This window comes from Pipistrellus hanaki (genome assembly GCF_964339955.1).
Source record: "Pipistrellus hanaki genome assembly, chromosome: 3".
Lineage (NCBI taxonomy): Eukaryota > Metazoa > Chordata > Mammalia > Chiroptera > Vespertilionidae > Pipistrellus > Pipistrellus hanaki.
Window position 1 is genome coordinate 186812726 of NC_140505.1, and position 15583 is coordinate 186828308.

The 15583-nt window shown below is 54.5% G+C and overlaps 1 protein-coding gene across 2 annotated transcripts in view; it reads left to right on the forward strand.

The window, feature by feature from the left end:
• SREBF2 (sterol regulatory element binding transcription factor 2) overlaps window positions 1–15583 on the forward strand; it is a 47936-nt gene that overhangs the window by 26168 nt on the left and 6185 nt on the right. For both annotated transcript variants that reach the window (XM_084879091.1, XM_084879092.1), the window contains 10 exons: window positions 1333–1554; window positions 2735–2849; window positions 3022–3203; window positions 4882–5074; window positions 5800–5981; window positions 7501–7777; window positions 9127–9296; window positions 13079–13247; window positions 14566–14683; window positions 15083–15192. In XM_084879091.1, the coding sequence (XP_084735217.1) occupies window positions 1333–1554; window positions 2735–2849; window positions 3022–3203; window positions 4882–5074; window positions 5800–5981; window positions 7501–7777; window positions 9127–9296; window positions 13079–13247; window positions 14566–14683; window positions 15083–15192 (1738 nt within the window). The remainder of the gene's footprint in view (window positions 1–1332; window positions 1555–2734; window positions 2850–3021; window positions 3204–4881; window positions 5075–5799; window positions 5982–7500; window positions 7778–9126; window positions 9297–13078; window positions 13248–14565; window positions 14684–15082; window positions 15193–15583) is intronic.

The following is a 15583-nucleotide window of genomic DNA, read 5'->3' on the forward strand; positions in this document are numbered from 1 at the left end:
AGGTGTTGGGCCTCAGAGAGGTAAACGAAGCCTCTGTGTGAATGGTGCAGGAGCTTTATGCCATGTGCCACCTTCTCAGCTGCTCAGGAGCAGCAGAGGAGCCCAGTTCCTGGACAGTAGCTCCGCGAAAGGCCATTCGCCTCTCAGGTCCTGCTGGGGAGGTTTGGCTTTTGAAGGATCCTAGACCCACTAGGCAGGGAGGGCTCCAAGGTAAGAGACATGGAAGGCATCCGTCCTTCAATGTAGGGTTTCAGCCACTTTGAGCATCTTAGCGAGACGGTCTGACAGGAAAAGGTGGTCAGAATTTGAAAGCAAGCTTTACTCCTATAGCAGCCAAGAGCTGGAAGCAACCCAAATGTCCATCCAGAGGAACTGTGATACGTACGAGTTCACTATTGAACCTCAGATGCGTTTGTTGAGCAAAAGATGCCTGTCAAGAAAGAGCTCGTGCTAATGACTCCCCTACGTGAAGCTCAGAAGAGCAGAAACGAGCTGTGGTGGGAGCGCAGAGCAGGTCACACAGGAGGAAGGGCGGGCGTTCCTGGGAAGAGGCATGAGGGGACTTTTAGGGGCGGAAACGCTGTTTTGATCTGGGTTATCTTAGTTACACCCGTTGTATACCTACATAACAATGGAAGCTGTACACTTAAAATGTTTATTTCTTATTATGTGCAAATTATTTCTTGGTAACTAATGAAGTTGAGCAGCTTTTTATTTGTGTATTGGTCATTTGGATATTTGAGGCAATTTGTTGGACAAAATAAAACCAAAATTAGTAAAAATAGAAACAGAGAAAGCAGATTTGAGGGGGTAAGCAGGGAGAGCCCCTATGGTTGGCCTATTGATTTAATCAGTTGGCTCTGATGAGAGTGTCAGTCCTACCCTTGAGCTCTTTGATAGCCAAATTGTATAAGGAAAGGCAGTAAGTTGCTTAGCTGTCATGTGACGGGACATGTGTCATACACTGGGGAAAAGTTTCCCCGGGGCCAGAGCCATGTGGTCCTGTATGTGAGCTCAGCTCAGGGATGGTTCATGGTTTGACAGCCAAGCAGAAATCATAAGACTTGTTCCTGGACCCACTAGACGCAAGGATAGGACACGTTTATCCACTTCAGTCCTGTTGGAGTGTTATTTGTGGACAGTGATTCTGAAAGAGGTGGGTTCTGAGGTACCAGGCTCCTCAGGCTGCTTGGGCCTGACAACCAGGAAGTCTTAGGCCACAGAAAGCATTGCTGGGTGATGGACATGGACAAGCTACTGGTTTGTCTTGTGAGGTTGCTTGACTCAGACTAACCGAGGGGTAATTCTGCCCTGTGTCTGTGCCTATTCTAGACCCTGGTGGGCAGCAGTGGGACCATTCTGACCACAATGCCTGTGATGATGGGACAAGAGAAAGTGCCCATTAAGCAGGTACCCGGGGGAGTCAAGCAGCTTGAACCCCCCAAAGAAGGAGAAAGACGGACGACACACAACATCATTGAGAAGCGGTATCGCTCCTCCATCAATGACAAAATCATTGAGTTGAAGGACCTGGTCATGGGGACAGATGCCAAGGTAGGTGCCAAGCAAGATGGTGTTTCGTGCCCCACCATCTTCCTCTACCTGTCTTTGCCTCGGAAATTTAGGAATCTCCAGGCCTGGGATGAGTGAATGCAAATTAGGTGCTTTCTTATTAAAGCACTTGGGGTTTTTCCAGATGACAGACTGTCACCCAGCATACGGGGACTGTTGGGGTTGGTAAGCAGTGGCCTTCCTGGACCTTTTGACTTTGCTCTGCTGTGATCATGGGCCCCAGAGTCACAGGCGGAGAAGCACCTGCCACTCACTGGGGCCAGGCACACAACTGTGCCCTGATGCCAGCTGATGGCATTGCCAGCCTGTTTCATTGTGCCAGGGCGGCTAGCAGTGTTTTTCCCTGCTAGGGAAGAGAGAAACTGGAATTGGCTCTGAGTAAATAGAAGAAATTGATTTTTTATATATTTCTAATGTTTTAATGAATGTATCTCTGGCACATAGATTTAAAAAAAAAAAAAAAAAACTTGTTTATTTTCACCTCTTTTTTTTTTTTTAAAGAAAAGTTGAGCCCTAGCCGGTTTGGCTCAGTAAATAGCTCATCAGCCTGCAGACTGAAGAGTCCCAGGTTCAATCCCAGTCAAGGGCACATGCCCAGGTTGCAGGCTCGATCCCCAGAGGGGGGCATGTAGGAGGCAGCCAATCAATGTTTCTCCCTCATCATTGATGTTTCTATCTCTCCCTCCCTCTCCTTTCCTCTCTGAAATCAATAAAAAAATACGTTAAAAAGAAAATCTGACTTTCCTTTGTAACCTACAAATCTGAAAGGTATCTAATATTACCTTTACCTAAAATAACCATCCAACAGTGTTTTGTTTTTTTGTCATTTGTTTTCCTTTAAATTTGTTTGATGCTGGTATTATTATAGGAAGTTGTCATACAGCTAAATGTATTTATCAAGTGTCTATGTGCCAGGATGGGAGAGCTAAGCTCTTTCTGGGTATTATCACATTTAGCCCTCACTGCATGCCTATGATTTATATCATTATCATTATCATTATCCCCTTTATAAGGAGGGGGAAAGTGCTTTCTTATTAAGATGACGGCAGAGCTGATCAGTTGGGGAGCCAGCATCTGAACTCAGCCCCACCAGCCCGGGGCCTCTGCCCTCCTCACTGTGCAGCCTGCACTATGCCACTGTTTTCGCCCTTCCCCTTGCCAGATGCACAAGTCTGGCGTTCTGAGGAAGGCCATCGACTACATCAAATACCTGCAGCAGGTCAACCACAAACTGCGCCAGGAGAACATGGTGCTGAAGCTGGCGAGCCAGAAGAACAGTGAGTACTCGTTGAGAGAAGGGTGTCAGCACGGTGCCGGCACCAGGGGCCCATTGATGCAGAGGAGGTGCCTCCGGGGGTGGAGCAGGTGCAGGGCCATCGCCACTCATCTAGCCCAGCCCAGGGGACTCTGTAGAAACGGATCGTGTGCCAGTTAGGGTTCTCTTTGCAGAGCTCCTGAAGGGCATCGACCTGGGCAGCCTCGTGGACAGTGATGCGGACCTGAAGATGGATGACTTCAATCAGAATGTGCTTCTGATGTCCCCGCCGGCCTCTGACTCGGGGTCCCAGGCCGGCTTCTCCCCCTACTCCATCGACTCTGAGCCCGGGAGCCCTCTGTTAGAGGAGGCAAAGGTAGGAGCTTTTGAAACCTCCCAACAATTGGATCTCTCCCATCTCCGAGTTAATATGAGTGGAGGGGCGGGGGAGACATACCTGGGCTGGGAAGGAGCAGGAGTTCTGTGACTATTAGCCCGGTTTGGAGAATACAGAAAGAAAACTTTATTCTCCGGGGGGGGGTAGGGAGGAATGACACAGTCGGGGTCTTTAAGTGGTTCAGTGTAGTCTGCTTGAGCGGGTCTTTGCTGAAACGGCTCATCAGAGAGGAATGCTCATCAGAGGAATGCGGGCCGGATCCAGAGCGGAAACAGCAGCTGTCAGGCGGCCGAGGCTTTGTGGAGGCGCCTCATTACCCCCCCGCCGGAATGGGCCTGGCAAGCCCACTTTGCGAGGCTCGTCAGCTGGTGTGGGATGAGGCTGCCTCTGGGCCCTCTTCCGGGAATGATTACAGTTGTTCAATCTAACAGATAACTTCAAACCAGGGGCCTTTAATAGACCGAGAAAGCCCCCGGCGGTGGCTGGCTAATGGGATTGGTTAAGAGGCTCGAGCCTAGTGTTCTTCCGGGACCGTGGTGGCCTCTGGGTCTGCACTGTGTGACATTGGTGCTTTCTGATCGGAAAGCACAAAGTTCCCTTCCAAGGATGTTTCCAACTTTCCACATAGCACTCACTGCGTTTTATTAAGGAAGCTCTATTTTTTAAAATGGGATTCTTTTGATAACAAAAGGCCATGTGATGTATACACGAAGTTGGTTAGGTATCTCAACACAGAAGACATTTTCAAATGATTTAAAAGCATTGAAATGCGTGGCATGGCACATGCACATCGGGAGCGAGAGATTCGAGCCCGGCCTTCCCCCCCCCCCCCCCCCCCCACCTCTGGGGGCTGCCGGGTGGCAGGGCCTCTGCCTCCAGTTCTCCCTCTGTAAAGTGGGAGGGGAAAAGGCAACATGTGGCTTTATTTTTTTATTTATTTATTTTTAATATATTTTATTGATTTTTTACAGAGAGGAAGAGAGAGGGATAGAGAGTTAGAAACATCGATGAGAGAGAGTCATCGACCAGCTGCCTCTTGCACACCCCCTATCGGGGATGTGCCCACAACCAAGGTACATGCCCCCGACCGGAATCGAACCCGGGACCCTTCAGTCCGCAGACCAACGCTCTACCACTGAGCCAAACCGGTTTCGGCTGGTTTTAAAACAGCAAGCTCCTGTTCAGAGATCCATGCGGAAGTATGATCTTTAGCCAATCGATTGCAGAATAGTTTATGTGATAAAGTACACCTATTCCACAGTATTGTACAGTATTCCCAGATACATACACTTACGTCACCATAATCTAGATGCAGACCATTTTCGTCACCCACGAAGCTCTGTGTGAAAGCCTGTGCGGGGAGTCACCCCTCCTGCTCGGGCCGCTGCTCCGGGCTCTGACATGCGATTAGTCTGCCTGCTGTGGACCCGTGCTGCTCTGCTGAGAGGCTCTGAGAAGCGCAGCTCGGCTGCCTCTGCCTTCGGGACACGCTGTTTGGAGGGCGGCAGAGGGGAGTGCCGGAGGGTTGGGCGGCAGCTCCCTCCCGGCGTCACTCCTGGCTCAGTGCTCTTGAATGTAAACCTCACTACTGATTCTGAGCCACGTAAAGGAAATGCTGGGAACTCATTCACTCTCACCTTGTGGCCCTGTGTTGAAGGTCAAAGATGAGCCGGACTCTCCTCCCATGGCGCTGGGCATGGTGGACCGCTCTCGGATCCTGCTGTGTTTCCTCACCTTCCTGTGCGTGTCCTTCAACCCCCTGACCGCCCTGCTGCGGTGGGGAGGGGCCCACGACCCGGACCAGCACCCGTCCTCGGGCTCCGGCCGCAGCGTGCTGTCCCTGGAGTCAGGTGGGTGGAGCCCCCTGTGCCACCGCGTGAGTGGGCTGGCGGGGAGGAGCGGGCCTGGGGCAGACTGCTCAGCCTGCTCACCAGATCTGAGGGCGTTGGCAGTTGACCCTCGCCTACTTGCTTCTGGTAGGGGCTGGCATAAGTTGCAGTTTGCAAGTAACAGAGCAAACCTGAGTTCAGTCAGAAAGAGCAAAATAAACTGGGAATCCACACTGCTATAATTCCCTGAGGACAGAATTTCAGATAGGGAGGGAGAGAGAGAGAAACATCAGCGGCAAGAGAGAATCATCGATCAGCTGCCTCCTGCATGCCCCCTCCTTGGGATCAAGCCCACACCTCGGGCATATGTGGGAAAACGAACCACGACCTCCTGGTTCATAGGTTAATGTTCAACCATGGAGCCACATTGGCCGGACCCGGGGAGGCGAAGTGTGGGGGGGGGGTGTGTGTGTGACTTGAACGAGGTGTGGTCGTTTTGCCTAAGTCATAAACCAGTGGCCTAACCCCCTTGACTCACAAAGGTTTCTGTGGCACTCAGCTCCACAGTGAGAGGGATTGCAGGGTTCCTATTTGGGCTCCAGAATTGTCTCATTTTCCTATTGTGTGTTGTGCTGCTGTCCTAAGCACTGAGACGCTGTTATTGAAGCGTCCCGTTAGCTGCCCAGAGACAATGCTAGGGCCTGCAGGCGCCTTCCTCGCAGGCTGACGGAGGCGCTGCTCTGTAGGTTCTGGCAGCTGGTTCGATTGGATGATGCCAACGCTCCTCTTGTGGCTGGTCAATGGCGTGATTGTCCTGAGCGTCTTTGTGAAGCTGCTGGTCCACGGGGAGCCAGTGATCCGGCCACATTCGCGCTCCTCCGTCACCTTCTGGAGGCACCGGAAGCAGGCAGACCTGGACCTGGCCAAGGTGAGTCCTGCCCCTGACTGTGCAGGCAGTGGGGCAGAGGCCCCTGTGCACAGACTCCATGGGCACGAGCTGACAGAAGACCAAGCGCTGCGGAGTTTGGGGCAGAGGCATTCGGCTGAGGGGTCTGGGCTCGAGCAGAGCAGTCGGGTGCAGGAAGGACCTGCTAACCAGAGAGGAAGGCGGGACTACGTGGGAAATTGGGGGGCGGCGAGGAGATGGCTGTGCCTGGAGCGTAGGGAATGTCAGGAGGGAGGCTGTTTGGGGCTTTTTCCCCAGTTCTGTGGAGAGCCAGGAAGATTTTGCAGGAAAATTAGCTGAAAGTTTTGTTTTGAAACCAGCAGAAGAGTTGGTAGGTAGGATTCTGGGGAGCCCGGCCTGAAGGCAGTCACACTCCCTGGCTTGGGAAGCCCAAGAACCAGAACACCCTCAGCCGCAGCGAACCTCGGCCCGCCCCCTCCTGCGGCTCCTGGGTGCAGAGCAGCAGGGAGAGTGGCCGGGACCTGGCAGTGAAAGGAGAGGGGGCGAGGAATTCCACCTGGGAGCTGGGAATGGAGTGACCGGACTGGCTCGGAGAGGGGCGCTGGGAGATGGGCTCCAGGCCGCGATGCTGGGAGTGCTGTGAGGGCCCCGTGGCGGGGCTGAGGTGGGCGGACAGAGCCGATAGGAAGCTCTGCGCCTGCGGGAGGGAGAGGGGAGAGGCCAGAGCCCAAGGCTGAGCCCTGAGAACAGCCAGCGTCCCAGGAGAAGTCGGGAAGAGGAGCCAGGGCCACAAGGAAAGGCGCCTCGTGTGGAATCTAAATCCAGGTGCTTCTGGGCCCCCTCAGACTGTCCTCGCGGAGCATTGTCACCCCCTTTCCCTGTGACCGTCTGGTCCTGCAGTGAGGCGGGAAGACAAGCCTGGGCTTCACACTCACTGTATGATGGGGAAGGACAGGAGAGGTAACCTGTTTCTCAAGACGGTGGCCTGAGTCTTGTACCGCCAGCGATGAGAGAAACAGCGAGGAGGCAGGCTTCAGCTCAGGACCCTAGATGCTCTGAGGTTGGCAGAGAGTTCATTCACATCCTTGGTTAGAGTGGTTCGGCCGGGGATTGGCTAAAACCGTGGATCTCAAACCTTAACAGGCCACCCTCGGGGGCTCTGGTTCAGTAGGTCCCGGAGGGTGGGGTAGGACAGCCAGGATTTGCCTTTCTGATCCCAGGGGCTGATGCTGCTGGTCTCCAGGGACCACACTTTGAGAACCTAAAAGATCACATAAATCATCATTTAAACCCATGTTATCATCTTGCGCGTAAAAGTACTATGGGGAACGCTGAAATTATTTGCTCAAAGATAGAACACAGCTCAGTGTCAATTTAGTAAAAATATCAGTAGTCATTCTTTCTATGGGATAATGATTTCCTATTTTTCTTTTCTTTTTAGCTTTCTGAAGTTTTCCAGATTTTCTCCAGTGAAAATGTTTATTGAAGCCAGAGGCCACAGTAAGACCTGTGACCATTCTCCCTTCTTGCTGCTTTCTAGGGGGATTTTGCGGCGGCTGCTGCCAACCTGCAAACCTGCCTGTCGGTGCTGGGCCGGGCGCTGCCCACCTCCCGCCTGGACCTGGCCTGCAGCCTCTCCTGGAACGTGATCCGCTACAGCCTGCAGAAGCTGCGCCTGGTGCGCTGGCTGCTCAGGAAGGTGTTCCAGGGCCGGCGCACCACCCCGGCCGCCGCCGCAGGCCTGGTGGACGAGGCCAAGGCCAGCGCCCGGGACGCCGCCCTGGCCTATCACAGGCTGCACCAGCTGCACATCACAGGTGAGCGAGCACGCGGTGCCCTGCGCCGTCCCACCCTGGCTTGGATGCCAGTTTCCCGCCTCAGTCGCCGCCCCTTGTACACTGCCCTGTTAGATGGTTGGGCAGACTTCCGCCCGCATCCACAGCTGTGAGGATGCGCATTACTGTAGTTATTACATCATCGGTGTAAGGCACGCACATCTTTTCTCATTTTCATCTCCAGTTTGGGCTGTCTCCTCTACACAGTGGCATGCCGTGGTTGTGTTGGCAGTGTTTTTCCCTTAGTGGTACTTAAATTAATGGGGAAACTTAAAAGTGACGGCACCTTAGATTCAATGGAACATGGTCATTTATTTCACTCAACAAACTCCTGTTCTAATAGAGAGGCAGGCAGGCAGGTCAGCAAGTGGATGGCAGCTCAGTGTGTGGAGGGAGCAGGAGGATCGGGCGTCCATGGAGGTGGGTACTTGTTGGGTTTCGGAAAAGGCTTTCTGCGAAGTCTTGGCTTTGCCTAGAAGGATGCATAGCGTTTACCAGTTCTGCAGTGCTGGGGGCCAGGCGCTGTGCCGGGCTCTGACTGAGGAGACAGAGGTCAGTGAAACATGGATCCCACACTCCCAGTGCCCTCCCTTCCTCAAAGGAGAAACCCCAGTGGGACCCCCTGGGGGAGACTGGCTCCTAACACCTGTGCAGAATGAGGTCTGGGTGCTGAGGTCTCCCCATTCCGGTACAAAGAGCGGTCCCGTGGGAAGAATGCAGGGCTGGGTGAGGCTGGGAGACCTGCTTGGCCACTGTCTGGACCTTTGACAGGGCCACCTGAGGCTCAGCTTCCCCTACTGCCTGCCCGGGCCACCTCCTGAACCTGTGAAAGCCTCCGAGCCTGGATGCACCCTCATGCCTTTGACCTCAGGGTCCCCCCAGCTGAGCTGTCAGCCCTCACGCAGGAGGTGTATCACCTTTCCTGGCCGTCCAGCTGCTAACCTAAGATGTGTCTGCCCGTCACTGCTCAGTTTTGTGTTACTTTCTCAAAAGGGTGCATGGTTATATGCCATGGGGTCTGTTTTAAGGGAAAATAAGTTCAAATCAGGTGACTTCAAGCTTTCCTCGCCTCTCACAGGCTGGGAGACACGGTTTGGAAGAGGTTACATGTTCCCGTCTGAGTCCCGGCAGGCCCCGCTTACACAGAACCCTGGGCATGACAGGCTTTTCCATGTCCCCTCTGAGGCGGGAAGAAACCTGCAGCTGCTAAGTGGCCGGGCCCAGCCCCCATCAGGACTGTCCAGGCAGAGTTATGTGCTTTCCCGTGTGTCTGCGGTGCCTGTGCTGGGGAAACAGGAGAAGCTCGGTTTGGGTCTGTTTCTGCTCCACAGGGAAGCTCCCCGCAGGGTCCGCCTGCTCAGACGTCCACATGGCTCTGTGTGCCGTGAACCTGGCGGAATGTGCGGAGGAGAAAATCCCGCCGAGCACGCTGGTGGAGATCCACCTGACGGCGGCCTTGGGGCTCAAGACCCGGTGCGGAGGCAAGCTGGGCTTCCTGGCGGTGAGTCCTCCAGTTCCCTCCTGCGAACCTTCCGCCTTCACTGGGCCTCCTCCCCAGCCCGGAGCTAAGATGCAAAAATAGCCGTGGGCCCTGCCCTTGGCCCTTGGGTGCTGACAGGTGCTGAGAGCAGTGAACAAAGCAGACCAAGATGCCCCCTTCGGGGCCCTTACCAGCCTGAGCAGGACATTTTGGTGCCATGAGACAAGATTGACTCAGTGTATAGTGACCCAGATTGGGAGTTAATGTGGACTCTTCTGCTCTTCAAGTGGGGATAAAAATTCTTGCCATCTTCTGGTCGCGTCTTCTGGTTCATTTATTTGCTCAAAAGGTATTCATTGGGTACCCGTGTTGGTCAGGGCGCTGTGGATCCAGAAATGGGAGCTGGTGCACGTCTGCAGGGAGCCCAGGCCAGGCCGGGGGGGAGCTGTGGTCATCAGGCGCCTCCGGTGTCGGGTGGATCCAGCCTTGGGCGCTCCAGAGGGAGTTCGCAGGCCCTCCCTGTTATCAGCTGGTTCCCAGGCCTCTTACTCCGGCAGACCGGCGTGTTTCCCCAGCGCCCACTTGGGGTCGGCTGCGGAATGGCCAGGTGGGCTTTAGTTGTTTCCTGGCTTTGGTTATTTGAATAGTGAGTGCTGCTGTGAATGGCCCCGCTCCGCTCTCAGGGGCATGTGACTGCATCACTAGGAACGGCGCTCTGGGTCAGAGGCGAAGCTGCAGGAGGTGCTGCCGAACTGTCTTCCCCAGCGTGGTGCCGACTTCCACTCACCGGCAGCGCACAGTTGTCCTGCACCCTCGCCGGAAACATGGCTGTTTTGGTTTTGTAGCCCTTTATTGGTATCTTATTGTGGTTTTCATTTGCATTTCCCAGCTGATTAATGATGAGCACCTTCTCATTGGCCATTTGGATGGTTTGTTGACTATCTGGGTAGCCTCTTTTGAGAAAACCCTAATCAATTCTTTCCCCCTTTTTTGAACATATTTAGCTAGCAAATGAGAGGCTTCGGTGGCAAGCAGAGGCCTCTGAAAATGGTGTAGGCCTGAGGTTCCCTATCTTTCTCAGTTCACAGCACCCTTTGTGTCTCTGTAGTTTTTTCGTGTTTGGCCTGGGCTAACAGAAATGCCTAATAATGCTGTGGTTGGTTAGGTACAAATATCTTATAGATATTTATGTTTTAATTTGGTAGCTATTAAAAATAATACACAAAATTGAAAGGAGAAATTTTTTGTTAACCATATTACTTACCAGTGGGCTGTGTGTGTCCGTTGGCACCGCACACCTTCTCAGGCTTCAGTCAGATTGGGCACTTGGGCACCACCACCTTCATTTCTTGTTCTACATCGACTTTCACACATCACTTGCTTTCTATTGCAACTTCCAGAACCTTGGCTTCACAAAGACGTGACGTCACCAGAGGAAGGCCGTGCGATCTCGCGTTGAAATTGAACTACCTCCATCTCATGTTGAGCATTGCTCTATTTACCTCAAAAATGTAACACCCAGTTCCACATACACTTCAAATTCTGTGTATTGTTTTTCGAGCAGGCTTTCTTTTCACTCATGTCCGACCAGTGCAATTCTAGCCGGCAGCTGGAAAGTGAAGAGTGTAAATGTGGACAGGGAGAAAGTCCTTTCCTTCTCTGTAAAAGGGTTGGAGAAGCAGGAGAAAACAAAGGCTAGCAATAAACTGTGCCAGCCATTTCTATGAACCCATTAACATTAACTCATTTCACCGACGCAGCCATGCCATGGCTTACTGTGGTGCTTTAGGGTGCCCTTGGCACACTATTTGAGAACCATAAGGTCACAGCCTGGAGTTGGGACTGGCCCCCAGGATGTAAACAGTTCTGGGTGTCCTGCCTCCGCTGCTGGATCTGGCAATTAGCAGATGAGTTATAGGCTTGGGTGAGCTCTGGTGTCTATAAAATTTAGGGACCTTGTCATAGTGTGATAATGCTAAGAAAATTAAAAGAGCAATAGAAATTATTTTCTCAGTGTTCCTTCTAGAAGCCGTCCTATGGATGACTATTACCTAGGATTTATATTTCTTATTAATTCAAACCACTAAACTGGAACTTCTCCCCCATCCCAACTGAGATTTGGTATAATTAAAGTTTCCTTTTCTTTTTAGGGAATTCAGCTTAAAAGTGTATTTCAGTGTAATGATTTCTAAATGGTTCTCTGGGTTCCTCTGTCAGTGCAGCCCAAACAGGCTGTTCTGCTTCTGCTGGAGGGCAGTGTCCTCAGTTTCCCCTGAGCAGCCATCAGGCAGGTGTGCTCAGGAGACGTGGGAGAATTGGAGAGTTTCCAGCTGTTAGAAATAGCATCGCCAATGCACCGACTTCCGGGCCCTGGCATTGTCGCTGGCGCAGCCCAGCCTCCCTGGGCGCCTCGGCGGCTGCTCCGAGCACCGCCCTTCCAAGCTCAGTCCAAGCTCAGGCTCAGCACGCTCGCTCCTGAGCGTCGGGAAAAGACCTCGGGACCCTGTTCAGGCCGGTGGTCTGTGAAGAGAGATTGAGGCGAAATGCCCGCCCCTCAGCACCGGGATAATAGCGCGTGTGTCTGTGGAGCAGGGGGCCGGTCATTTCTCTGGATCCAAGCAGCTGTCTCCAGACTCCCGCGGAGAGGAGCCGTTCCCCTCAGCCTTGAGTGGCGCAGTGGCGATGCTATTTCTGACCCTGACATTCAGGTCTTCGAAACCGTTACATTAGCTGATGGCTGCTTAGAGCCCAGGAAAGGTCAGAACCATCAGACTGAACCAGACAGCAAACAGCTGCTCGCCTCGTGGTAGGGGCAAGGGCAGAAGTGTGGCATGCGGCTCTGTGGGCTGGCCCGTGCCCTCTGCTGGGCTCTGAGCGCCCTGTGCCTTGTGCCCCCCTCGCCCCTCCCCCGCCTGCCTTCTCTGCTCATTCAGGTCAACCCGTGTCTTAATGGTTAGACATCGTGGTTTTAGACTGAAGATATCCTCACTTACAAGACAACCCTGGCCAGTACGGTTCAGTTGGTTGGGTGTCATCCTGTGCACCAAAAGGTCACCGGTTCGATTCCCAGTCTGGGCACATGCCCAGGGTTGCAGGCTCCATCCCCAGTGGGGGGCAGTGCAGGAGACAGTTGATCAATGTTTTGCTTTCCACATCATTGTTTCTCTCCCTCTTTCTCTTCCTTTCCTTTTCTCTCTCCCCTTTCCCTTCCTCTCCCCTTTCCCTTCCTCTCTCTCCTTTTTCCCTTCCTTTCTCCCTCTCCCTCCCCTCTCTCTAAAAGTCAATAAAAAATATTTTTAAAAAAATACATAAATGACAGCCCTAACCAGTTTAGCTCAGTGGATAGAGCATCAGCCTACAGACTTAAGGGCATTTACCTTGGTTGCGGGCACATCCCAGGTGGGGGGTGTGCAGGAGGCAGCTGGTCGATGTTTCTCTCATTGATGATTTTAACTATATCTCTCTCTCTTCCTCTCTGTAAAAAATCAATAAAATATATTTAAAACACACACATAAATGACAGAACTTCTGAAACCAAGGATGGACAGCATTATCCCTGCGGTCTTGTTCCTGGGGCTGTGCCGTCATTACCTGCAGGCAGAGGAGAGGCCCAAGGGTCTGGGCCGCTGGCTTTTGGAACTGCCCAGCAAAGAGGCTTCCAGCGCCTCCGTGGTCTTTCCGGGAAGGCTGGGCACGGCCACTGGTTTCAGGGGGCATTTGCTTTCGGGTCCCAGCCTCCAGTTGCCCTCTCCCCCGCCCGCCGCCACCCCGGTCTCCTCACGCGCGGTCCGTGTCCTTCGCAGAGCTACTTCCTCAGCCGAGCCCAGAGCCTGTGTGGCCCCGAGCGCAATGCCGTCCCCGACTCGCTGCGCTGGCTCTGCCACCCGCTGGGCCAGAAGTTTTTCATGGAGCGGAGCTGGTCCGTGACGGCAGCTGCCAAGGAGAGTCTGTTCTGTGCCCAGAGGAACCCAGGTGAGAACCCTGCAGCCATGGGAACGGAGAAAGACCAGACCCCCCGGGCGGTGAGGCGGCTGTGCCTGACACTGGGGATGCAGGATGCCCAGTCTTGTCTCCCCCGAAGCTTGGAGAGGGTGTGAGCCTGGTCATCGGCTAAGCTGGGCTGGCAGCTCTGACAGTCCAAGCCCGTGCTCCGTACATCAGTCAGATGCCGTTGCCCTTGTCGCTTGAGCGCTGTTCGCTGGCCCAAGTCCCACTGGGAAGCAGACAGGCGTCAGGAAGCCGTTAGGGAACAATAGGCGACAGGCGTCATCACGTGCTCAGCGGGAGCAGGGACAGGGCTCCAGGCGTCGGGAGATGCCCGCTCACTGTCCCTGGTGTTTGACATGATTGGAGTCGGCCTGCCAGTTGCAGGGGGGCATGGGCTGACTCAGACGTGAGTGGCCAGTGGCTTTCTGCTCTCTGTGCTGGTCCCCTCCCTACACCGGGGTGTGGGGAAAGAGGCATTTCCACAGGGACAACGGTGTGTGTGTGTCAAACATTTTGGAGAGAAGGAGCGTCCACTATCTGCTTACTGCTCAATATGAGGATGGTGCACAGCACCAAAAAGGAAGGACGCAAGCAAAAGCCACCTACATCTCAGCCCTCCGCCCCGGCTGCTCTGTCCACACCCAGACTCCCACTGGCTTGCTTACCTCTCACAGGCTTCGGGTCTAGGCCTTGTCACCCAGAATGTGTTCAGAAGTGCCCTGCCCCCGGCTCTTGTCAGGTTAGGCTCACACGTGTGAGGGAGTGGAGGGGCTGCGTGCGGGACGCCAGCTGTCAGGGCCCCTGCAGGGTTGCAGGGCCCCTGGTTGGTGAATCGGCGCCGCCAAAGCATCGCTGGCCCAGATCTGAGGACAAGGCTGTGCAACAAGAGCAGGCCTTCCTGGTCGTGTCAGGGCAGCGGCTGCCTCCTCTTCCTCCTCGGCGGCTGTCCTCCTGAGACTTGGGCAGCTGTCTGCCTCCCCATTTTCTGTTTTCTGACAAGGCTTGCAGCCACCACTTTACACCCTCTGACCTTGAACAGAAGTACTGTGCTCATTGCCAAGGCAACACACATGCACACGCACATGTGCACACACATGCACACGCACACACAACCCATCCACAACCATGCATGGTCTCAGGCTCTGCATCTGTGGCTGACACCGCCCCTGCCCTCCCCCGACCAGCTTCCATGGGTGGGATAGCTATATCCTGGCTCCCCTCCCAAGCCTGCTTTCTGTGTGAAGACAAAATGGACTCCTGGATAAAAGTCCATTAACCCTCCTCCTGCGCTTCCTTTTCCCAGCCGACCCCGTGGCCCAGGTCCACCAGGCCTTCTGCAAGAACCTGCTGGAGCGAGCCGTGGAGTCCTTGGTGAAGCCTCCGGCCAAGAAGAGGGCTGGAGACCAGGAGGAAGAGAGCTGGTAATGTCCGCCCGCGGCCCCGCCTGGACTGTCTGTCCGGAGCTCCGGGCGGCTGAGTCCCGCGCTCCCAGAGGGACGCTCTCACGTGGGGTCCGAGGAAAGGGACTCACTCCTGTGTATTTATTCCTCCCTTTCCGGGAGGCGGTGCCATTTGAACTGGGCCTTGAGGGGAGGAGTCAGGTTTGGGGGCCGGAAGTGAAAGGGAAGGCCGGCTGCCTGGCCGGAGAGGGAAGCCTGTGGAGAGTGGGCAGTGTGGGCGCAGAGCTCAGGCTGGTCTGGCGTGGAGGAGGAGGGGCCAGAAACGGCCACTGGGTCTCAGCTGGAGGCCTGGCCAGCCAGGCTGCTGGTGTGGTTCCTGTGTTCATTGTGATGGACACGGGACTCTTCCTTTCGTTCCAGTGAGTTCTCCAGTGCTCTCGAGTACCTGAAATTGCTCAATTCTTTTGTGGACTCCGTGGGGGTCGTGACCCCGCCCTTCTCCTGCAGCTCCGTGCTCAAGTCCGCCCTTGGTAAGCATCCCGGGTGACTCCGGGGCCAGGGTGCTGAGCCGCCCCGCCTCCCCAGTAGCTGTGAGTACACACAGAATCCTTTGGATCTGAGGTTTGTGTCTACACCTCCCCCAACACCCTCCCCACAGCCGCTGCTGGGCAGCATTGTGGGGTCGGGAATAGTGAATCTCCTAGGAGCGGGCACGGGGATGTCTCCCTGGGTCCCGGCTGGCGGGCAGGTCAGCCCCCTTCCCAAACCCCCAGAACAGGAACACGCAGCCAGTGGTCCAGGCCCCAGGGCTGGTGGGGACTCACCTTTCAGACACCTCGTACCCCCTCACCCAGGCTGCCCTTGGGTCTGACACTGATGAAGAGACCTTTCTGTGCCGCTCCAGCTCCCATGGCCTTGGTG